The sequence below is a fragment of the Sceloporus occidentalis genome, unplaced genomic scaffold (genome assembly GCF_023333645.1).
Source record: "Sceloporus occidentalis isolate IW3139 unplaced genomic scaffold, rSceOcc1.0.p SCAF_57, whole genome shotgun sequence".
In the NCBI taxonomy this organism is placed as follows: Eukaryota; Metazoa; Chordata; class Lepidosauria; order Squamata; family Phrynosomatidae; genus Sceloporus; species Sceloporus occidentalis.
In genome coordinates this window covers 2,390,015-2,412,363 of record NW_028317037.1, presented here as the reverse complement: position 1 = coordinate 2,412,363, position 22,349 = coordinate 2,390,015, and the positions used below count along the sequence as shown (strand labels likewise).

The 22,349-nt window shown below is 44.5% G+C and overlaps 2 protein-coding genes across 2 annotated transcripts in view; one reads left to right on the top strand and one right to left on the bottom strand.

Annotated features, from left to right (window-relative positions):
• LOC149287696 (uncharacterized) overlaps positions 1 to 14,876 on the top strand; it is a 33,379-nt gene extending 18,503 nt beyond the window's left edge. Inside the window, exons 3-4 of the mRNA XM_089492555.1 lie at positions 903 to 1,467; positions 14,860 to 14,876. Coding sequence (XP_089348681.1) covers positions 903 to 1,467; positions 14,860 to 14,876 — 582 coding nt within the window. The remainder of the gene's footprint in view (positions 1 to 902; positions 1,468 to 14,859) is intronic.
• Positions 14,877 to 16,145: 1,269 nt separating this feature from the next.
• LOC149287695 (uncharacterized) lies at positions 16,146 to 17,683 on the bottom strand (the record flags this gene model as incomplete). Its single annotated transcript, XM_089492554.1, has 1 exon — positions 16,146 to 17,683. A coding segment is annotated over one exon (1,194 nt), but the record flags the coding sequence as incomplete, so codon positions are not given.
• Between the last annotated feature and the right edge of the window lie 4,666 nt (positions 17,684 to 22,349).

The following is a 22,349-nucleotide window of genomic DNA, read 5'->3' as shown; positions in this document are numbered from 1 at the left end:
TCTGAATTTTGATCGCGTTCACAAGCCAATGTACGCTACAATCTGAGGGTGATGCACCAAATACAGCTCAAAAATATCATAGCAGAGTACGGACGCAAATATCCAGATATAGGCATTGGCAATGCACTGACCATTTTTCACACTTAAAAATAAGTCACAAACACAGTCGATTTCATCGAAATCCTTGGAGCTTCTCTATCTTGAGTTGCAAAACAATACAAATATTTACAAGCTCTCCTCTCCGACTTCCATCAACTTCACCATCTCTTGCTCACACAACTCCGATCCAATCCACTCCAATCCTCATGTGAGCTGCATACTGTATTGGTTGTGAGTCATCTCTTGGTGCCACATAGCATGAAACATCCTCTGCAGTTAGCTTGCATATGCCATGTGCTCTGACTTAGCAGTCTATGGCCGTCTCACAGGATATGATGCCACCTGTCAATCAAAGTATTTTTGCACATGTTTAATTAAATATTTTTTTCAACAGTCCTTTGACTATCTTCTTCCACTGATTCCCTCAAGGCAGTCTTTGCTAGCTCCTATGAGTAAGAATGCAACCATTCAATGGATTTAGAGGCATAAGCAGCAGGGCCATGCTTGGGTTACTCACAGCAACTTTATTAATTTAATTTCTAAGAAGGAGGGATTAATGAAGGCTAAATCATGTGGTAACACCCTGCTCTGTTAAGTCTGATTTTCAGTCTCATCTGTAATTGTCCTTCTTTACAGAAAAACATTTGAGTCATGAGAGAGTCCACACAGGAAAGAGGTCACAAAAATGCCAGCGTTGTGGGAAATGTTTTCCTTTCCAGTCAGTCCTTGTCATACATCAGAGAGTCCACACTGGGCAGAAGCCTTACAAATGGCAGTGTTGTGTGAAATGTTTTTCTCGGAAGTCAAACCTAGTGACACATCAGAGAGTCCACACAGGAGAGAAGCCATACAAATGCCAGCGTTGTGGGAAATGTTTTTCTCGGAAGTCAATCCTAATGATACATCAGAGAGTCCACACAGGAGAGAAGCCATACAAATGCCAGCATTGTGGGAAATGTTTTTCTCGGAAGTCAACCCTAATGATACATCAGAGAGTCCACACAGGAGAGAAGCCATACAAATGCCAGCATTGTGGGAAATGTTTTTCTCGGAAGTCAACCCTAATGATACATCAGAGAGTCCACACAGGAGAGAAGCCATACAAATGCCAGCATTGTGGGAAATGTTTTTCTCGGAAGTCAACCCTAATGATACATCAGAGAGTCCACACAGGAGAGAAGCCATACAAATGCCAGCGTTGTGGGAAATGTTTTTCTCGGAAGTCAATCCTAATGATACATCAGAGAGTCCACACAGGAGAGAAGCCATACAAATGCCAGCGTTGTGGGAAATGTTTTTCTTCGGAGTCAAACCTAGTGACACATCAGAGATTCCACACAGGAGAAAAGTCACATAAATGCCAGCATTGTGGGAAATATTTTTCTCAGAAGTCACACCTAACGGCACATCAGAGAGTCCACAGAGGAGAGAAGCCATACAAATCCTAACATTATATTTGTCAATAACGAATACAAAAAATACAGAATACAGAAAAGGCCCTTGTGATCTTATTTGTAAAATTTCTCTGTCAATATTTCTGTATGTTTTCAAGTTGGATTTTGTTAAGTTTAGGTTTTAATTGCCAATAGTATAGATAATTGCTTTGGGTTGTCAATTTGGCTGGGGATTGTGGGTTGTGGTATAGGTTAGGTAGATGGGAGGTTGGGATTTGTTGCAGCTGGTTAGAATAGTTATGGGAATTATAGCTTTTGCAATGTGTGGGATTTTGGCTTAAGAAAGGTGGGGGCAGGTATTAACAGAAAGGGCTAGTTTCTGGGAATGGCAAAAGGGGGCCTTTTTACCTGTGAGGCGGAGACTGTGGGAATTGAAAGTGGGGGCTAGGTTTGGAAGAGGGTGATGTTTTAGGTTTTAGGGGTTTTAATATATTGTTTGTATTGGAGTGGTCAGTTCTGGCTTAAACACTGAATTTCTATGTCTTCTCAATAAAGTTCTTTACTGTTTCAACACACTGGACTTTGATGCACAGAATTTCTGAATTTTCCCAAAACTGACCCTTTCTTCTCTCCTCAGTTCTCTTCTCCATTCCCAGCCATAAGAACAGCACAGACACACAGACACAAACATACAGGATACACAGAGAGAGCTATACAGTGGTACCTCGGGATACGAAATACCCAGGTTACGAAATTTTCAGGATACGAAAAAAACCCATAGGAAATTATTGTTCCGGGTTAAGAAAGTTTTTTCCGGTTACGAAAAAACTTTTGGTGCTTTTCTGCGCGATTTCACACGGAATTGCGGCTTTTCCCCATTAGCGCCTATGGGAATTCGGCTTGCGAAAGCCTTTCGGGTTACGAAATTGACAGCGGAACGAATTAATTTCGTAACCCGAGGCACCACTGTATTTCAAAAGCAGAGCCTTCCTTTCCTGCCTTTCCCTCCTGAGTAGGGTTGCCATAAGGCAGGACCTCCAAGCCGGGACAAATGTAGGACAAATGTAGAGCCACATTTTCAAATGTAGGACATGTTTTTATAAAAAATGGAGGACACATGAAAAAATTGATATTTTTTTTAAAATGTTAATATAAATGCATGTTTCTTAGGCATGCTCAAAATGGAGGACATTTTGGCATTATTCCTAGACAGAAGGCTGAAATGTACGTCTCTTTCTGGCCAAACACCCCCCCCCCGCCCAATTCTACATTTCCCACTCCCAAGCAGGCATAGCATTTGCAAGATCACAGGCAGCCCCTTGTGCCATTGCAAACTACATTTCCATTTGCAAGATCACAGGCAGCCCCTTGTGCCATTGCAAACTACATTTCCATTTGCAAGATCACAGGCAGCCCCTTGTGCCATTGCAAACTACATTTCCATTTGCAAGATCACAGGCAGCCCCTTGTGCCACTGCAAACTACATTTCCATTTGCAAGATCACAGGAAGCCCCTTGTGCCACTGCAAACTACATTTCCATTTGCAAGATCACAGGCAGCCCCTTGTGCCATTGCAAACTACATTTCCATTTGCAAGATCACAGGCAGCCCCTTGTGCCACTGCAAACTACATTTCCATTTGCAAGATCACAGGCAGCCCCTTGTGCCACTGCAAACTACATTTCCATTTGCAAGATCACAGGCAGCCCCTTGTGCCACTGCAAACTACATTTCCATTTGCAAGATCACAGGCAGCCCCTTGTGCCACTGCAAACTACATTTCCATTTGCAAGATCACAGGCAGCCCCTTGTGCCACTGCAAACTACATTTCCATTTGCAAGATCACAGGCAGCCCCTTGTGCCATTGCAAACTACATTTCCATTTGCAAGATCACAGGCAGCCCCTTGTGCCACTGCAAACTACATTTCCATTTGCAAGATCACAGGCAGCCCCTTGTGCCATTGCAAACTACATTTCCATTTGCAAGATCACAGGCAGCCCCTTGTGCCATTGCAAACTACATTTCCATTTGCAAGATCACAGGCAGCCCCTTGTGCCATTGCAAACTACATTTCCATTTGCAAGATCACAGGCAGCCCCTTGTGCCATTGCAAACTACATTTCCATTCGCAAGATCACAGGCAGTCCCTTGTGCCACTGCAAACGACATTTCCATTCGCAAGATCACAGGCAGCCCCTTGTGCCACTGCAAACGACATTTCCATTCGCAAGATCACAGGCAGCCCCTTGTGCCACTGCAAACTACATTTCCATTTGCAAGATCACAGGCAGCCCCTTGTGCCATTGCAAACTACATTTCCATTTGCAAGATCACAGGAAGCCCCTTGTGCCACTGCAAACTACATTTCCATTTGCAAGATCACAGGCAGCCCCTTGTGCCACTGCAAACTACATTTCCATTTGCAAGATCACAGGCAGCCGCTTGTGCCATTGCAAACTACATTTCCATTTACAAGATCACAGGCAGCCCCTTGTGCCATTGCAAACTACATTTCCATTTGCAAGATCACAGGAAGCCCCTTGTGCCATTGCAAACTACATAGAATCATAGAGTTGGAAGAGACCACAAGGGCCATCCAGTCCAACCCCCTGCCATGCAGGAATCCAGATCAAAGCATCCCACTCCCAAGCCTTCTTAGCAATTCCCCCCTTCCTCCTTTTCCTTGCCCCCTGCAACCCCCCCCCCAAACCCCTCGCCCCCTCTTTTTCCCTGGTATGTCTCAACTTAGGAGGGATTTATGGGACAGATCCAAAGCCTTTTTTCTTTTCTAATGGGGGCAAAGCCTTGAGAAGCCCTGGACCCCTGAGAAGAAGAGGAGGGGGGCTTAGAGAGAGGAAGAAAGAGAAAAAGAAGATGCGGAGGGGAAGAAAGGAAGAAAAAGGAGAGGAGGAAGAGGAGGGGAAGAGGAGGAGAAAAAAACGGAATAGCAAGAAGAAGAGAAGGAGGGGAAAGAGAAAGAGAAAGAGGGGAAGGACTAAAAGAAGCTTGCCTGAGTGCAAAGCCCTCCCTGCTTCGACGTTGGAGCATGCCAAATAAGGAAGCAGAGGGCTGGCCAATAGAGGCAGGGCAGAGCAGCAGACCCCGCCCCTGCTAGTTTCAGTCGTCCTGCTGCTTGCTCCAAACATGCTGCACTGCACAGCACTCTATAGAAGGCAGGCAGCAGCCCTGGGAGCTCAGAGTCGGGCAGCCACCCGGGAATGGGGGCGGGACCAGGCACGCTCCCAGGGGGCGGGAAAGTCCCGCCCACCACCGTGAAATGGCAACCCTACTCCTGAGTCCAGCTCTGCACCTTGGCCTCTATCGTGGTCTCCTCAAAGGAAGAAAGGAGGGAAGGAAGGAGAGGCCACTGAACCCCGGCACATACCTTCCTTTCCCACAAAGGCCTCCAGCGGAATAAGCAGCAGCATCTAGGCCCTGGCAATCCCTGCGCATGCTGAGGAGGGGCCTTTGGAGCTATATGCGCCTGCACAGTCTCAGCCCCAGAAGCCATTTCTGCCCTCACAGTCTGTTGTGAGGGAGGGAGGGAAGTGGGGAGAGCCCTTGTTCATTCAGAAGAATGGCTGGAGGGGAGAAGCCCCTCTTCTCCCCCCAAAGAAAGGCTGTGGTCCTGCAAGGCCTCCTCTCCCTCTTTCCTTCCCTGCCCCCTCCTTGGGGGATTCCTTGGGTCCCGGGTACTTGGGGAGTTGTTATGAGAAATGAAGGCCAGTGGGACCCTTGGAGAGAGGCATGGCCATGGAGGGGAGGGGGATCCAAGGGTAAAAAGGTCTTTGAGGAGCCCCCTCCCTCATGGAAAGTGGGGCCGAGGAGAACCCCTCTCTTCTGATGCCTCATTTATGGAAGAGTTTTGTGCCAAATAGAAAGCATTGCACAGGATAGGATTCAATAGCATTTTTCTTGGGGGTTTCTCTGGAGTCCTGGGGGAGGGGGCTCTGGGGGGGGGGGAGAAGAGCCAAAATCCTTTTGGCCAAAGCCAAGAGGAGGGAGATGGAGGGACCTCAAAACTCTGGCAATCCCTTGTCAACCTGGGAACTAGGCTTAGAGACCCACAGGATCCAGATTGGGCATCCTCCCTCACATACTTATCTTTTCCTTCACAACAACCCTGCAGAGGAGGACCAACAGAGAGACCCACAGCCCCAGAAACACACACACCCCCAGTTCTGGGAGCATACTGAAAGGGCTTTTGACCCCCTTGAAGAGATGTAATAATAATAATAATAATAATAATAATAATAATTTATATTCCACCTTTTCTCAAAGGAATCAAAGAGAATTACAGTAATAAAATAACATACAATTTAAGAAATACAATTAAAATTCCAAACCCCCAACCCTTCTCCCAATTATAAAAACATTAATCAACCCTTAAAAATTTAAAACTTCCATAACACAATACAGTAAAAAAGTTTTTTGGGGCAAGAAATGGGTCGTTTTCTGAAGGAGAGGTGGGAGGGCAGGAACGATATACATCAATAGCCATTTCCATCACACTAACGATGGCAAGGGTAAGGGTCAGGGGGAGGGGGAGGCAAGTCAATAGATCTCATCTGGTCTGGAAAGAGGTCCGCCTTAATAGCCTTCCTAAAGGCTTCCAAGGTGTTAATAGGATGGATCTCATCCGGAGGTCATTCCAGAGTGAACCAACACCTTGTATCTTGCCCAGAAACTAATGGGCAGCCAGTGCAGGGATTTAAAAACCGGTGTAATGTGGGCAGTTCTAGAAGAGCCCATAACCAACCTGGCTGCCAGATTCTGTACCAATTGTAGTTTCCAAACTTGGCACAAGGGTAGCTCCATGTAGAGTGTGTTACAGAAGTCCAGCCGAGAGGTGACTAGCGCATGTACTACTGTTTCAAGGTCTCCCTGCTCCCAGCCCCATGTCTCCAGATGATCTCACTCAGCAGCTTCATGTAAATGTTGAATAGCATTGGGGACAGAATCACGCTTTGAGGGATGTCCGACTTGAGCTCCCTCTTGGACGAACAACTGTCCCCAAGTGACAGGAATCTGCCCAAGAGGTAGGACCTGAACCACTGGAAAGCAGTGCCCCAATTCCCAACTCTCCCATATGTTCCAGAAGGATACTGTGGTCAATGGTATTGAAGGCCGCTGAGAGGCCTTCAATAGCACCAGAAGGGTCACACTTCCTCTTTTCAAAGAGCTATCGATGCTCAGACGGAAGTTATCGACTAAGGTGACCATGGCTGTCTCAACTCTGCAACCTGTCCTAAATCCAGTTTGAAATGGATGTAGAAAAATCCATTTCTTCCAAGACTGCTTGGAGTTGAATGGAGACTGCCCTCATTAATACCTTGCCTAAGAATGGTAAGAGCCAAACTGGCCTGTAATTGTTTCTGTCCAGGTGGTCAAGGGAAGGCTTTTTTTAGAAGTGGTTTAACCACCGCCTCTTTGAGGCAAGATGGAAGACAGCCTTCCCTGAAAGATGCACTAGTTATGTTTTTACCAGCATCTTGATGGTATCTCCCCCTGTACGGCCAGCCAAGACGGGGAAGGATTGAGAGAGCAAGTCGTCTTTTTCAAGGAGCTTGTCCACATCCTCTGTACTAACTGACTCAAATTGATCCAGAATAACAGTATGGGCGGAAGCTCTGGACACCTCTCCTGTTGCCTCTGTCATAAGGCCGGCATCCAAATCGGCTCTCATCTGAGAGATTTTGTCTAGTTATTAAAAGCATCACAACAGGCTTTTGTAGGTTCTAATAAAGAGTTCAGGGTTCTGGAAGCTATATATTAAATGGGACAGTGTTGAAAAATATGTAGCAACTGAAGCGGAGGCCAAGGCGGGACTCCATTGCCGCCTTCTTCACCATCGGCTCTCCAGCAACAGAGGCGGCGCAGAAGCAGTCAGGCCTGGGCGAGGCTCTCTTCCGCCCCTCCTTCCACCTGCCTGGTTGCCAGAGCGACGCAACTGAAACGGAGGCCAAGGCGGGACTCCATTGCCGCCTTCTTCACCATCGGCTCTCCAGCAACAGAGGCGGCGCAGAAGCAGTCAGGCCTGGGCGAGGCTCTCTTCCGCCCCTCCTTCCACCTGCCTGGTTGCCAGAGCAACGCAACTGAAACGGAGGCCAAGGCGGGACTCCATTGCCGCCTTCTTCACCATCGGCTCTCCAGCAACGGTGGTGGCGCAGAAGCAGTCAGGCCTGGGCGAGGCTCTTTTCTGCTCTTCCTTCCACTTGCCTAGTCTCAAGACCATTGAACTCTGTCCCCAGTTTTTGTCATTACTTAAAAAGTCACAGTAGATCGACTGCAGACTATTTAGGGGACTACGAGACACTGGTTAGATGGAGGGTCTTGATGTCAACCAAGATATATATCCATCAATGTATGTTTCAGGGGAGGGATTAGATGTCTTCAACGGAGCAGCAATTCAAGTTGTGCAGGGCAATGGAAGATATGGCATTAGCAGGGCAAAAGGTCATTACAGAAGAAGACGTGATAGATGTCTGATATCTATTCCGCCTTCCATTCGCCCTGCTACCCCAAAAGATCTGGAAAGCATGCCTAACCATTCGCCAAACCTTTCCCTGCTCTTATGTAATGCCAGGTCAGTGAAGAATAAGTCCCGTATCATCTATGACTTACTGATAGATCACAATGCTGACCTGGCATGTATCACAGAGACCTGGCTAGGAGCAGATAGCTCTGTAACCTGGGCTCAGGCCCTTCCGGCCGGGTACTCTGTCAATAAGCAGATAAGGGGAAGCGGGAAGGGGGGAGGCGTAGCCATAATCCATAAAAACAATCTCACTTTAACCAGGATACCTATCCGTGCATTAAACCACATTGAATGCATTTACCTTCGCTTGAAGACCAGGGAGAGTTTGGGGATTCTGTTGGTCTATCGCCCACCCCGTAACGTAACAGACTCCCTAACTGAGCTGACACAACTAGTCTCAGAGCTGATGTTGGAATCGCCTAGGCTGTTAGTCCTGGGCGACCTCAACATCCCTCTCAAGCGTGATTTGACTAATCTTACTGGTGCGGCTCGGGAATTCATGGGTTTAATGACAAACATGGGCCTCTCCCAGATAGTCTCTGAGCCCACGCATTCTGCAGGTCATACTCTTGATGTGGTCTTCTGTACCCAACAGGCATATCCATGGGCAGAAATAACTAGTATCTCCACATTATCATGGACGGATCATTTCCTGGTTAAGGTTGGTCTGGAGACTACTATTCCTCCCTCTAGGGGTGAAGGACCAATTAAAATGGTCCGCCCTCGAAGGCTGATGGAACCCATTAGGTTCCAAGAAGCCCTAGGGGGTTCTATGGTTGGCAGTGCCAGTGACTCTGTTGAAGTTCTGGTTAATTTATGGAATAACAACATCACCAGAGCTATAGATATGATCGCTCCCAAGCGTCCTTTCCAACCCAGTAAAAACCATAACCCTTGGTACACTGAAGAGCTTAAACAAATGAAGCGGGTTGGACAACGACTAGAGAAGCGTTGGCTGAAATCTCAACTCATATCTGATAAGATACTTCATAGGACTTTTCTTAGGTCCTATCAAATGGCGATAGATGCAGCCAAAAAATCTTACTACTCTGCATCTATCGCATCTGTGAAATCTCGTCCAGCTGAGCTGTTCAGGGTGGTAAGGAGTTTAACACAACTGCCTCCCACCCAGAACCCTCTATTAGAGTCAACCATAGCTTACTGTAATGCTTTTAATGATTATTTCACAGATAAAATCTCTCGGATAAGAGCTGATTTAGATGCCAACTTTAAGTCAGAAGCAATGAGAGAGGCATCCAACGCCTCCGCCATTACTGTTAGACTGGATCAATTTGAGTCGGTAAGTACTGAGGACGTGGACAAGCTCCTTAGTAGTCTGAAAAAAACGACTTGTCCTCTTGACCCTTGCCCATCCTGGCTGGCTGTCCAGGGGGGTGATATAGTCAAGCTGATGCTGAAAAATATAATCAATGCATCCTTCAGGGAGGGTACCCTGCCTTCTTGTCTTAAGGAGGCAGTGGTCAGACCACTTTTAAAAAAGCCCTCCCTGGACCCTCTGGATAGAAATAACTATAGGCCAGTCTCGTTGTTGCCATTCTTGAGCAAGGTGATCGAGAGGGCGGTCGCCAATGAACTACAGGCAGTCTTGGATGAAGCTGATTATCTGGACCCATTTCAAACCGGATTCAGGGCAGGATACGGAGTTGAGACGGCCTTGGTCGCCTTAGTTGATGATCTCCGTCTAGGCATCGACAGGGGAAGTGTGACCCTGCTGGTGCTCTTAGACCTCTCAGCGGCCTTCGATACCATCGACCATGGTATCCTTCTAGAACGCCTGTGAGAGTTAGGTATCGGAGGCACTGTTCTACAGTGGTTCCGGTCCTACCTTTCAGGCAGATTCCAGATGGTGGCGCTTGGAGACAGTTGCTCTTCTAAAAGAGAGATAAAATTTGGTGTACCCCAGGGCGCAATATTGTCTCCTATGCTGTTTAACATTTACATGAAGCCGCTGGGAAAAATCATCCGGAGACATGGGGCAGGATGTTCTCAGTACGCTGATGACACCCAAATATATTTCTCTATGTCTCAAACTGATGCAGTGTCTATGGATGGCATCTCTCCTCTGAATGCCTGTCTTGGGGCGGTAATGGACTGGATGAGGGAAAACCGACTCAAGCTGAATCCAGGTAAGAAGGAGGTACTTGTTATAGGAAACCCAAGCCCAGGTATGGAATTATGTCAGCCAGTTCTGGATGGGGTCACACTTCCCCTGAAAGACTCTGTCCACAGCTTAGGGGTGCTCCTTGACTCGTTGCTTCACCTGACAGCTCAGGTAGATGCGACAGTCAGGAGCACTTGTTATCAGCTTCGGCTGATACGCCAGCTGCGCCCCTTCCTGGAGCAGGGAGACCTTGAAACAGTTGTACATGCGCTGGTCACCTCTCGATTGGACTTCTGTAATGCACTGTATATGGGGCTACCCTTGTGCCAAGTTCAGAAACTTCAACTTGTACAAAATATGGCAGCCAGGTTAATTACAGGTACTCGTCGTACCGACCACATAACACCGGTTTTGAAATCCCTTCACTGGCTGCCAATTAGTTTCCGGGCAAGGTACAAGGTATTGGTGATTACCTTCAAAGCCCTACATGGCTTGGGTCCAGAATACTTAAGAGACCGCCTACTTCCATACTGTCCGTCCCGCACTCTAAGGTCCTCGGGGAAGAATCTACTTCAGCCAATAAAATCTAGGCTAACTTCAGTCACCCAGAGGGCCTTTTCCATCGCAGCTCCGAAGCTACGGAATGACCTGCCGAAGGAGATCCGTGACATTTCTACTCTTACAGCCTTTAAGAAGGCTCTTAAGACGGATCTCTTCCAGCAGGCCTTCCCTACCTAGTTCTACTCCCCATTTACTGTGACTTATGTCACTCTGTCCACCAATTCTTCTCTTAAATTTAATGAGAATAATTAAATTAAAATTAATTAAAATAAAATCCTTGCCTCAAGAAGAAGAGCCCTCCCTCCATGACATCACCATCAGACCTGGGAGGGAGTGAAAAAGAGAGGCCCAACTTCCATCAGGCCTAACTGTGCTCACTTCGCTCTCTGTAATTTTATTGTATTTTATTTATTTATTGTATTTTATTTTATTATCTTTATTTTTACTGTTGTAACCCGCCTGGATTCCTTGTGATTGGGCGGGCTATAAATAAATCATTATTATTATTATTATAGTAAACACGGCCGTGAGACGGTTAAGCCAATCCAAGATCCCCAAATCCTGCCTTCAACCCTCCGCTCCTTTAGCCTCGTTAGTTCATCCTCCAGGAGATCCACCAGGTTATTCAATGCCAGTGATTGCACCACCCTTGCCGCCTGTAAAGCCCCGGCTGGGAGCGGTAGAAGCAGGAATAGCTGAGGCAAAAGCAGTATTAGATACAGAACCCCCTTCCTCATATGTAGCTCCTGTAATTCATCCTCCCAAGGAGCTGGAGATAGATAAAGATCCCTCAGCTCCATTGCCAAACAACAACCTACAAAGCCCTTCAGGGGCAGCTATGTCTCCATTTCAGAAAATGGTTCAGCAGTGTAGAAGCTCTGACCCAACTGATTTAGATGATCTAGAATTGTCGACTGCATATCCCATCTCTCAGACACAAGATCACAACAGTGGAGCAGCTTATGAAAAGACTCCACTGCCATATGCAGTAACGAAAGAACTACAGCAAGCTATCAAGGATACAGGAGTAGAAAGTAATGATGTTAAGGGTATGTTAGAAGGTAACAATAGTGAAGGACAATACACTGCAGAACAACTGGCAGGAGTAAATAACTTTGACACAATTCAGCAACAGACAGTGCTACCTCGAGAGGTCCTAGCAATATCTTCTGATTGTGCATCCTTGGCCTTTCAGAAAATATCACCCTCTGGTCAGCCTAAAAAAGGTTTTGCTACCTTAAGACAAGGGCCTGTTGAACCGAACTGTGACTTTGTTAATCAGTTGCAAGCAGCCTTAGCACAGCAGGCTGATAATCCTGACATGGCCAAAGATTTGTTGATCAAGTTGGCAAAAGATAACAAAGATTGTCAGAAAGCTTTACAACCATTGATGGCATCTAGAAATCTTGCATTGGCAGATATGCTTAGAGTTTGCCAGGACATAGGCACTCAATCACATAAAATGAATCTCTCGGCAGCTGCCATGTCATTGGGTAATGAAAAGGAAGTGAAATGTTTTAATTCTGGACTAATAGGACTGGTTTCACCCAGATCATCTCTTTCAAAAGGAGGAATTTTTGTTATACCTAGTGCTATAGGTAGTGATTATGCAGGAACAATTCAAATGCAGGTTTGGGTTAATCTGCCACAATTTTTGTTCTTAGATATGCCAGCGGCACACTTAGTTTTGTTACCATCTGCAGCCCCAAACCCAGCAGATATGGAACCTGGTGGTGTCGATGTACAGTGGATAAAACAGCCAGTTGCTAATCAGCGGCTCAGCCGTACGCTTGTGATTGCAGGTTTAAGTTTCACAGGACTTTTACACACAGGAGTGGACGTGACTGTGATGCGAACACAGAAGTGGCCAATAAATTGGGAGGCTGACTCTGTGCCTCAAGTCTGTGCCATTGCTGGCCCACAAACATCTCAACAAAGCTGTAAGTGGCTGAAGGGGTACTAAGACCAGCAGTTTGTGACAAATAGATGTTACTCAATATCCTCCATTCCATCTATCTTCCTCTTTCCATATTTTGGGAATCTCTATGGATACACAGGTCTTGCAGACAACATAAAATTTTGTAGAATAAAACAGTAGAGTGTGCTTGGAAAAACTAGACTTCCCAGTCAACAAGAGTTCTATGTCTCATTCTTTTAGTGGTCAGTTCAGTCTGCCCTTTTTCTCCTTGATGTGTTTGATTTGCCCAGGCTCGGCTGGAGAATTGCAACAGATAAAGGCCAGCATGGTTGTTATAGATCCTATCAATTGTTGCTTGTATTTGTTAATTTCCTTGTTTGTTTGGCTGATTGTGAATTGCAAATCTAAAGACAGCTCCCTCCCTTTAGTCCAAAGGTTTTTGCTGCATTGGTTTTTCGATAGGGATTAATTCCTGTTCTCAAGTGTCTTTTTCCTTTCTGTTAAGCGTCACTTTGGTCAGCATAGTCTATCTGTAAAAACTGTCTTGGCTAAAGTAGGAAAAAGGTTTTGTCTAGGTTGCTTTGTGTTCTCATAGCTAAAGCACTACATATCCCATCTACCTAAATTGTGGTACATGTTTAGAAACAGATTCTAGAAATTGTTCATTTGTCTGTCTGTTAATGTGTTTGGATTTGTGCTACACTTTTGCAACTCATAAGTCTGAATTTCTTGTACTCTTCCTCCATTTGTGTTGTTTTGCTTCCTTCTTTTATACATCGTTTCCTAGAGAGAGAACTTCTTTTACCAGCACAGTCTATCTGTCTCTCTTGCTCTTCATCTGGGTTAGCTATAGTGGGATTACTGGGGGGGGGGGAGAACCCCTCCTTCTCCTCTGCCTCGTCCTTTTTGTTTTGGAGTTTAATCCTGTACTCCATAGGTCTGCTTGCAGAAAAGGATTTGCTAAAATAGATTTCCTCATTTTTGCTAAAATTGGTATCCTACCTTCTTTACTAAAGTCTGCTATTGCCATTCTTCTGTGTTCTTCCCTATGGACACCCCTCTCTGTTTAAAGTTCAAAAGGGGGGGAGAGATTCTTTTTCTCTCTCCTACCCACTATTTTCCTATGTTCCTAACAATTTTTCTTTGTTCTCTTCTGTGAGAAAGTAAGGCTATACAGCCTCATTATTGCCCTTGGTCTCGTCTAAGTGTTGCTTCCTCTGCTTCTGTCTTTTCATACTCTTCACATGCTCAGAGAACAATGCAAGTTCAGTTTTTTCGCAATGCCATCTGTCTTTTCTGAGCTCTCCAGTCCTCAAAGTAAAAGGCACACGCCTTACATTTTCCTTTCAATCTCAGAGGTGATACACCTTCTCAATTAAAATGGTGCAGATATCCCAAATTTCTTTCTTAAATTTTGCCTATGCCCAGAAGTTAAAGGGACATAAAATCCCCTCTTTCTCCTTTTTAATGACCCCAATAGCCTTCTTCTATAAAAACAAAAAAGGGGGAATGCACCTCTCACTCAACACAAAAAGGTTGTGAACCGGGCCATATCTGTTGTATTTGATTTGCCTGGAATAATTTAATTGCATTGTCTGATTATTTATTTCCAACACAGAAACGTTTTCCTTCATTTTACCTGCTGCTGTGGCCCTTGGTGTGATATTGACAGTTGCCAGAGACAGCGGAAACGACCAGCAACCCCCGTCATTTGGGGAAGAGGTTGTGCAGCAGTGTCAACCCCAATAGGCACAGTATGGACATCAGCCAAGTATCTTAAACCTACACACGGCATTGAGGCCTTCAGAACCTAATATTTCAACCCAATCAACAATTTCACATGATGCTAAACGATGAACAACATGAACTTAGAAATGCCACTCTGGACAATGGAGCAGCCATAGACTATTTACTTTTGCTATGTGAAGAAATCAAAAATATGTGCTGCATTAACCCATAATCCTATGTTAACTGTTGTACTTGGTTTATTATGTTTGACCAGTGGAGCCCCTTCAGACCAGTGGTATCAAATGGGAGATCAAAATGTTTGGGAAAAGAGATTTCATTTATATATATCCATATTTTGTTGCCACCTGGGTAGTCTTTTAACTGTAACTGTCAAACCTATAATTCTATACCTGCCAATGTGTCTGATGGCACACAGTGCTGTCTGAGTAGGCTTGTTCCTGTTCTCCAACACCCTTCTATCTTGGATGTTTCCAGGGTTCAAAGAGCAGTAACACTCACCTCTGACTATGACTCTACAATACACCTCTATAGCCCAACTGAATACTTTTGCTGTGTGAAGACGTCAAAATATGTGTTGCCTTAAATTGTCAGATAACTCTTGTTCCATTAATAATTTGATTGAAGAACCACATGATTTACCTGACTCAGGTCCACCAGAACATTGGATATTCTGGACTATGAAGCTGATTGATTTACTGTTTGCCAGACTTTCATTGGCCGAAACAACTTCTTGTATATGGCATTGTCACTTTTGTATTATGATCCTATTTTGCCATCTCATCCAATGTATCCCTGCCTTATGCGCTATGTTTTCATAAAGGTAAAAGCAGAAAAGCAGCGGTTCGCAGGATATGTATACCAGCTCATAAAAAACAAAAAAGAGGGAGATGTGGCAACCCCATGGGTAAAACCGTGGGGTCGTGACCCTCTCTCAGGATAGCAATGCTCATCAAGATTGAGACGTGGCAGTTCTACTGGCAAACCATAGGACTTCGACCCTCTCTCAAGATGACAATGCTTTATCCATAATTAGATAGATACCCCATGTTGATTCGGCTGGCTTAGCTGGTCTCCATATCCTGCTTCCTTGCCTCAAGAGCACGCACCAAGCATGCACTGATCACGCACCTGTCATGCCAGTCAAATGACCTAGGAGCAAGGCTATCATCAATGATTGTAAGGAAGACAATGGACGGAAGTAAGCAAGATGACAATAAAAGGCCCAGCCAGAAGCCTGGCTGAGAGGCAAGCTTGTGAGGAGTCTTGTGCACCCCCATTCCTGTCTCTGCGTCTCCTTGCCGCGACAGGAAGGAGTGTACTGGGGTCCAGCAGCCTCCCCTCCCTCCCTCCCTCCCTTCGTTCCTTCCTTCCTTCTTTTGAGGAGATTTTGAAGAGGCTGCAATGGAGCCCAGGAAAGGCAGGAAAGGAAGGCTTTGCTTTGGAAACAGTCTCTCTGTGTATACTGTATATACACACATAGATAGATAGATAGATAGATAGATAGATAGATGTGTGTTTCTCTCTGCTGTTCTTACAGCTGGGAATGGAGCTGAGGATTGAGGAGAGAAGAAAGTGTCAGTTTTGTGCATATTCACAAATTCTGTGCATCAAAGAATCCAGTGTGTTGAAAGAGCAAAGACCTTTATTGAAAACACATATGAGAAATATGTTTAAGCCAGAACTGCCAGAATATATTGAAACCTCAAAACCTAAAACTCCACCTTCTACCAAACCAAGCCCCCACCTACAATTCCCATCATCTATCCCTCACTATGAGCGCCACTTTGCCATCCTTCTCACACACACAATCTCTCCCTGCCCCAGACATTTGAAGAAACTAGCTCCCTTTCTGTTACTACCGGTCCCCAACTTTCTTTGGCTAAAATCCCACAAATTCCAAATGCTATCATTGCTATTCTAGATAGCTGCAACAAATCCCAGCCCCCCTCTAACTAACTAAAACCAGTACTAGTAGCAATTAAAACCTAAACTTAACAAACCATAACTTTAAAACTTTATTTGAAATTTTGTCAATCTTCTTGATTTCTGTACTTTTTATTGTAAAATTTAATAAAGATTATTAAAAAACAAAAATAATGTTCCTTCACTGCTTGGATGTGTGTGGCTCCTCTCCTGTGTAGCCTCTCTGGTGATTGAATAGGCCTGACCTCCAAGAAAAACATTTCCCACAATGCTGGCATTTGTATGGCTTCTCTCCTGTGTGGATTCTCTGGTGTGTCACTAGGCTTGACTGCTGAGAAAAACATTTCCCACAGTGCTGGCATTTGTATGGCTTCTCTCCTGTGTAGCCTCTCTGGTGACTGAATAGGCCTGACCTCCAAGAAAAACATTTCCCACAATGCTGGCATTTGTATGGCTTCTCTCCTGTGTAGCCTCTCTGGTGACTGAATAGGCCTGACCTCCAAGAAAAACATTTCCCACAATGCTGGCATTTGTATGGCTTCTCTCCTGTGTGGATTCTCTGATGTTTCAATAGGTCTGACTTCCAAGAAAAGCATTTCCCACAATGCTGGCATTTGTATGGTTTCTCTCCTGTGTGGACTCTCTGATGTCTCACTAGGTTTGATTTCAATGAAAAACCTTTCCCACAATGCTGGCATTTGTATGGCTTCTCTCCTGTGTGGATTCTCTGGTGTGTCATTAGGCTTAACTTCCAAGAAAAACATTTCTCACAATGCTGGCATTTGTATGGCTTCTCTCCAGTGTGGATTCTCTGGTGTGTCAATAGGCTTGACTGCCGAGAAAAACATTTCCCACAATGCTGGCATTTGTATGGCTTCTCTCCTGTGTGGATTCTCTGGTGTGTCATTAGGCTTAACTTCCAAGAAAAACATTTCTCACAATGCTGGCATTTGTATGGCTTCTCTCCAGTGTGGATTCTCTGGTGTGTCAATAGGCTTGACTGCCGAGAAAAACATTTCCCACAATGCTGGCATTTATATGGCTTCTCTCCTGTGTGGATTCTCTGGTGTGTCATTAGGCTTAACTTCCAAGAAAAACATTTCTCACAATGCTGGCATTTGTATGGCTTCTCTCCTGTGTGGATTCTCTGGTGTTTCAATAGGTTTGACTTGAAAGAAAAACATTTCGCACAATGCTGGCATTTATATGGCTTCTCTCCTGTGTGGATTCTCTGATGTTTCAATAGGTCTGACATCCAAGAAAAACCTTTCCCACAATGCTGGCATTTGTATGGCTTCTCTCCTGTATGGACTCTCTCATGACTGACAAGTTCTTCTGTAAAGAAGGATAATGACAGATAGTACTGAATATCAAAGAGAGAAAAGTGTTAGCCCAAGATTTAGCCCTATGTTTACTCCCCCCTATTTGATATTAAATTAAGTTGGAGTCAGATCCCAATAACTCATTGCCAAAGGCAGAATAATGGGGCTGGGACCTGGACACCAATTTTGATGAGGGTCAAGTGCCAGGGAGCAACCTTAAAACATCTATAAGACAGGCATGGAGTACTGATGGGGTTTGGAGGAGATCTCAGGGGCAACCCCACATTGTATTGCCTGGAAGGGGGGGGGGGGAAATGAAATAATATTTTGCCCTCAACATCCAACAGCATCCCTTTGGGGAAGTGGAGGCCATTTTGCCACTGTTGGGCCCTCTCTGTGCCATTGCAGGGCCAAGGGAGGTCTTTCCCCCTTAAAAGGATTGAAGAGGGGCCAAAAAAGGTAGGAAACCTGCTCAGGAATGTGCTGAGTACCATTTGGGTGTGAAATGCATTAATCTCCATGGCTACTTCCCATAAAATCCTAGAATTGGCAGTTTAGGATGGGGTATTTACAATCCTTAGAAACTGGAGAGCAATAGTGCTTCACTGAACTACAGATTCAAATATTCTACAGAATGTTGCTATCACAATTAAACTAGGCTTGAAAGGGATCTAGGACTCCTAGTAGACTGCAAGTTGAACATGGGCCAACAGTGTGATGCAGCAGCTACACAGGCCAATGTGATTCTAGGCTGCATCTATGCAAGAATAGTTTCTAGATCAAGGGAAGTAATAGTGCCACTCTATTCTGCTTTGGTCAGGCCTCACTTGGAATAATCCTGGGTCCAGTTCTGGGCCCCACAATTCAAAAAGGATGTTGACAAATTGGAGCATGTCCAAAAGAGGGTAACCAAAGTGGTGAAGGGTATGGAAACCATCAAGCTCTATGAGGAGCAGCTTAGAGAGGTGGTTATGTTTAGCCTGGAGAAAAGAAGATAAAGAGTGGATATGATATCCATGTTTAAATATTTGAAAGGGTGTCATGTTGTACAAGGAGCAGCCTTGCTTTTTGTTGCTACAGAGAAAAGGAGACACCACAATGGATGCAAGCCACAGGGAGAGAGGTTCCACCTAAACATTAGCGAGGAACTTCATGACAGTGAGAGCTCTTTGACAGTGGAATATACTCCCTTAGAGTTTGGTGGAGGTCTTTAAAGAGAGGCTGGGTGGCCATCTCTTGTGGGTGATTTGAATGTGTATTCCTGCATGGCAGTACGGGTTGAACTAGATGGCCCTTGTGGTCTATTCCAACTCTATGATTCTATAATTCTAGTGGAACCATAGTGACATGATAATATAGTATGAAAGGGACCTCAGTCTTTGTAGAAAGAGCAATGGATTCAGGTTCCTTACCTACAGAAGCCACATTCTCATAATTGTCCATCATTACATAATTGTACAAATGTTTCTGTTTCTTCGTCAACAGATTCCATTCATCCTCTGAGAAATATACTGCCACATCTGCAAAGGTCACCTGAAATAGAAAATAGTCCTCATCCAGAGAGTGACTAAGCAAAAGGGGAGGAAAGCACATGTTGCATTTCAAATATTATTTCATCATTTCAGAATTCATTCCAGGAAATAAACTTTAAATTCTGTTAGCAAACAAAAAGCTACTACCTTTGAGATCAGATTGTCTTGAATACTTTCAATATAATATACAATATAATAAAAAATATAATTTAGGCCATGGCTGGGATACAGTTCTAGGGAGCACTCTGGACTTGAGGGACACTGGGCCCACCCCCAATTTAGATCCAGAGACATTCTCCCATATCCTCTACATTTCACAGATGGAAAAGCAAGGCACATGTGGACAAGCAACACCAGAAGGTTGTGAGTATGGCCAAGGTTGTTTAGGAGGAAGATCACACTAGCTAGGAAGGGCACAGCAGTTTGGTTTTGCCTCAGCCTCCTGGCAAGGGAAGACCCTGGCAACTTCTCTCCTCTCCCCCTTTTTGAGTTGATGGGGTGCAAACCCCTTGGAAGTCACTTTGCAGCAACCCAAAAGAGATGAGGAGAAGGGGTAAAGTGGGAGGAGGAGAGAGAAACCGGGACATTTTTGAAAGCCACTGAAAAAGTGGGGTGACAGAGGATTAACCAGGACTTTCTCTGCCAAAGTGGGACAAGATGTTCTCCACTTGTTTTTATGAGCTGGCCCAGCAGTGACACAAATGAAACTAATAGGATGTCAACTCACCAAAGAGTTGTACTTCGACAGCCTCTTTTTCTTTGAGCCCAACTCCCTCTGCTTGGCCTCTGTGTTGGCCATTAGGTGGGAAAGGGGTCCTGGTGGCCCTGCACTTGGGTCTCTTCCAGCAAAATATTTCACAAAGCTGTGTAGAAGGAGGCTGAGATGAAGTTCCTGAGAAAAGAGACTAGGGTTAGGCTTGGTTTCTCAAGAAACCCTACATCACTCAGACACAGAGAAGAGCATGCTGCTAGTAAGATATGCAGGTGACATATGCCTCCTTTGGGCCAATGCAGAGATGGGTATGCCCTTCCTCTCTCTGCACCAAACAAAGCCCCATGCACCTAGCATAGATTCACTGCAGCTGCCGTACACAAGAGATACTCCATGTTAAAACGCTTTTGACGTTGCTATGTTGCGCAGCATGTGAGGCAACACGTTAACGTATGGCGCCAGATTCTCCACCTTGACTGTAGTCAGTAGCTTGTGAGCTGAAGAAACACCTGTCGCTTTCTCAATGAGCAAAGAGGCACTGTAATCTTCTCTCAGATGAGGCTTTTATTCCTATAAGAAGTTCCACTGTGTACAACACTATATACATCGACACCCTCCACCATCCACACCAGTAACAACCCACTCTGAGGCACACACTGTCTGACTCTTCCTCAGTGACAGTTGAGAATGACAGTTGACAGTTGCATCAACATTCCAATGATGCACTGTTTAAATGCTGACACATCTAACTGCCACTAGAGCTGTCAATGACTTCCACAACAGCTCCACCTAGTGGCCACATGCATGTCATTTCCTCAGACCTGTTCACCATGGTCCTGACACTCCATGCCTTGTGAGAGTGGAGGGGGGTCAGGGGATGGGGAATTGGAGAGGACCCTGGCTATGTCCCTGTAGCTAGATGTGAAATGAGCGCATCATCTGCTGAAACCTCCTGACCTCCCCAGTGGCCCTCAGAGGAGAATGCCTTCCTTTGGCTTCTGGCTAGAGAAACACAGCTGGATGCTTCTCCAATCCCTCGCACCCAACACTCTCATCAGGCATGGAATGAACATGGAGCATGGCTTCCACAATTCCCATTTTGCATTTTGTATTCCTTCTAATTTCACATCTATTTTAAACCTCTCCCTCATTTGACGATAAAGATACCAGTGACAATCTAGGCCAGATTCTTTAGGTTCTTCTTGTGTTTTGATCTCTAGTTTTCCTTGCGATTCTTTCAGGACATCCTTGTATCTCAACCAGTTAGTTTTCTGGATACTTTTCCTCCCAAAAAGAGCCTCATGTGGCAAACACCATAAAGGTATTTTTGGGCTTATTCTACACTTGTTTTTCCCCAGATCTTCAAAAGAGCTTTTCTTACGAAATGATTTGTGCTTTCTTTATGAACTTTCTCTTTACCGTAAATTAGGTATCGATTCCACCCAAATCTTAAATGTTCACCCTCCAGACATAACAATTGTTCTTTCTCTAACAGAACCCATTCTCTAATACAAACTAAACAACAAGCAGCATAATAAAGTTTTAAGTTTGGTAAACCCAGCCCTCCTCTACTTTTGTCATCACAAAGTATTTTTGTTATGATCCTGGCTCTTTTTTTTATTCCAAATAAATGTTGAGATTTCTTTTTGCCATAGATTCAAGGGTTTTTCATTCTGGATGATGGGTATCGCTTGGAACAGAAACAGTATTTCAGGAAGGAAACTCATTTGGATCAGTGATATTCTTCCTAATAGCGATAAGTGTAATTTCCCCCATTTTTTCTAGGTCTTTTCTGATTTCCTTCCATGTGTCTCATAGTTATTGTGAAATGGATATGAGTTTTTATTTGTTAAATTTATTCCTTGATATTTAACTTTATTTCCCACTTTAAATCCACTAATTTCTTCCAGGATTTATTCTTCCTTTTCCCCATATTTTTTGTTATTAATGTTGTTTTGTCTCTGTTTACTTTTAGTCATGAAACATATTCCAATTCCTCTATTACATCCATCAATTGCCTTGTGCTCTTTTCTGGGTTCTCAAGGGAATACAAATGTCATCTGAGAAGACTCTCATTTTAAACTCAATGTATGTTAATATTTATTCCATTGATCTTATTTTCTAATCGTATCCTATTATTCGGTGCTTCTAGGATCAGAATGAAGAAAAAGGGTGATAGTGGGAAAGCTTGCCATTTACCTTTAGAAATTTTAAACTCTTCTGGTTTTTATAGTTAACAATTAGTCTTTGATCTTTGTACATTGCCTTTATCCATCTATAATAAGAAGCTCCTATTTCCATTTTTCAAGTGTCACAAATAACATATCCCATCCTAGGTTATTGAAGGCCTTTTCTAAAAAGATAAGTGTTTTTTCGTTGTCCCTTTGAAAATATTCAATTATATTTCAGACGTTTTGAATGTTATCTCTGACTTGTCCTTATGAATCCAGTGTTTAAGAACTTTTTTGAGTCTAT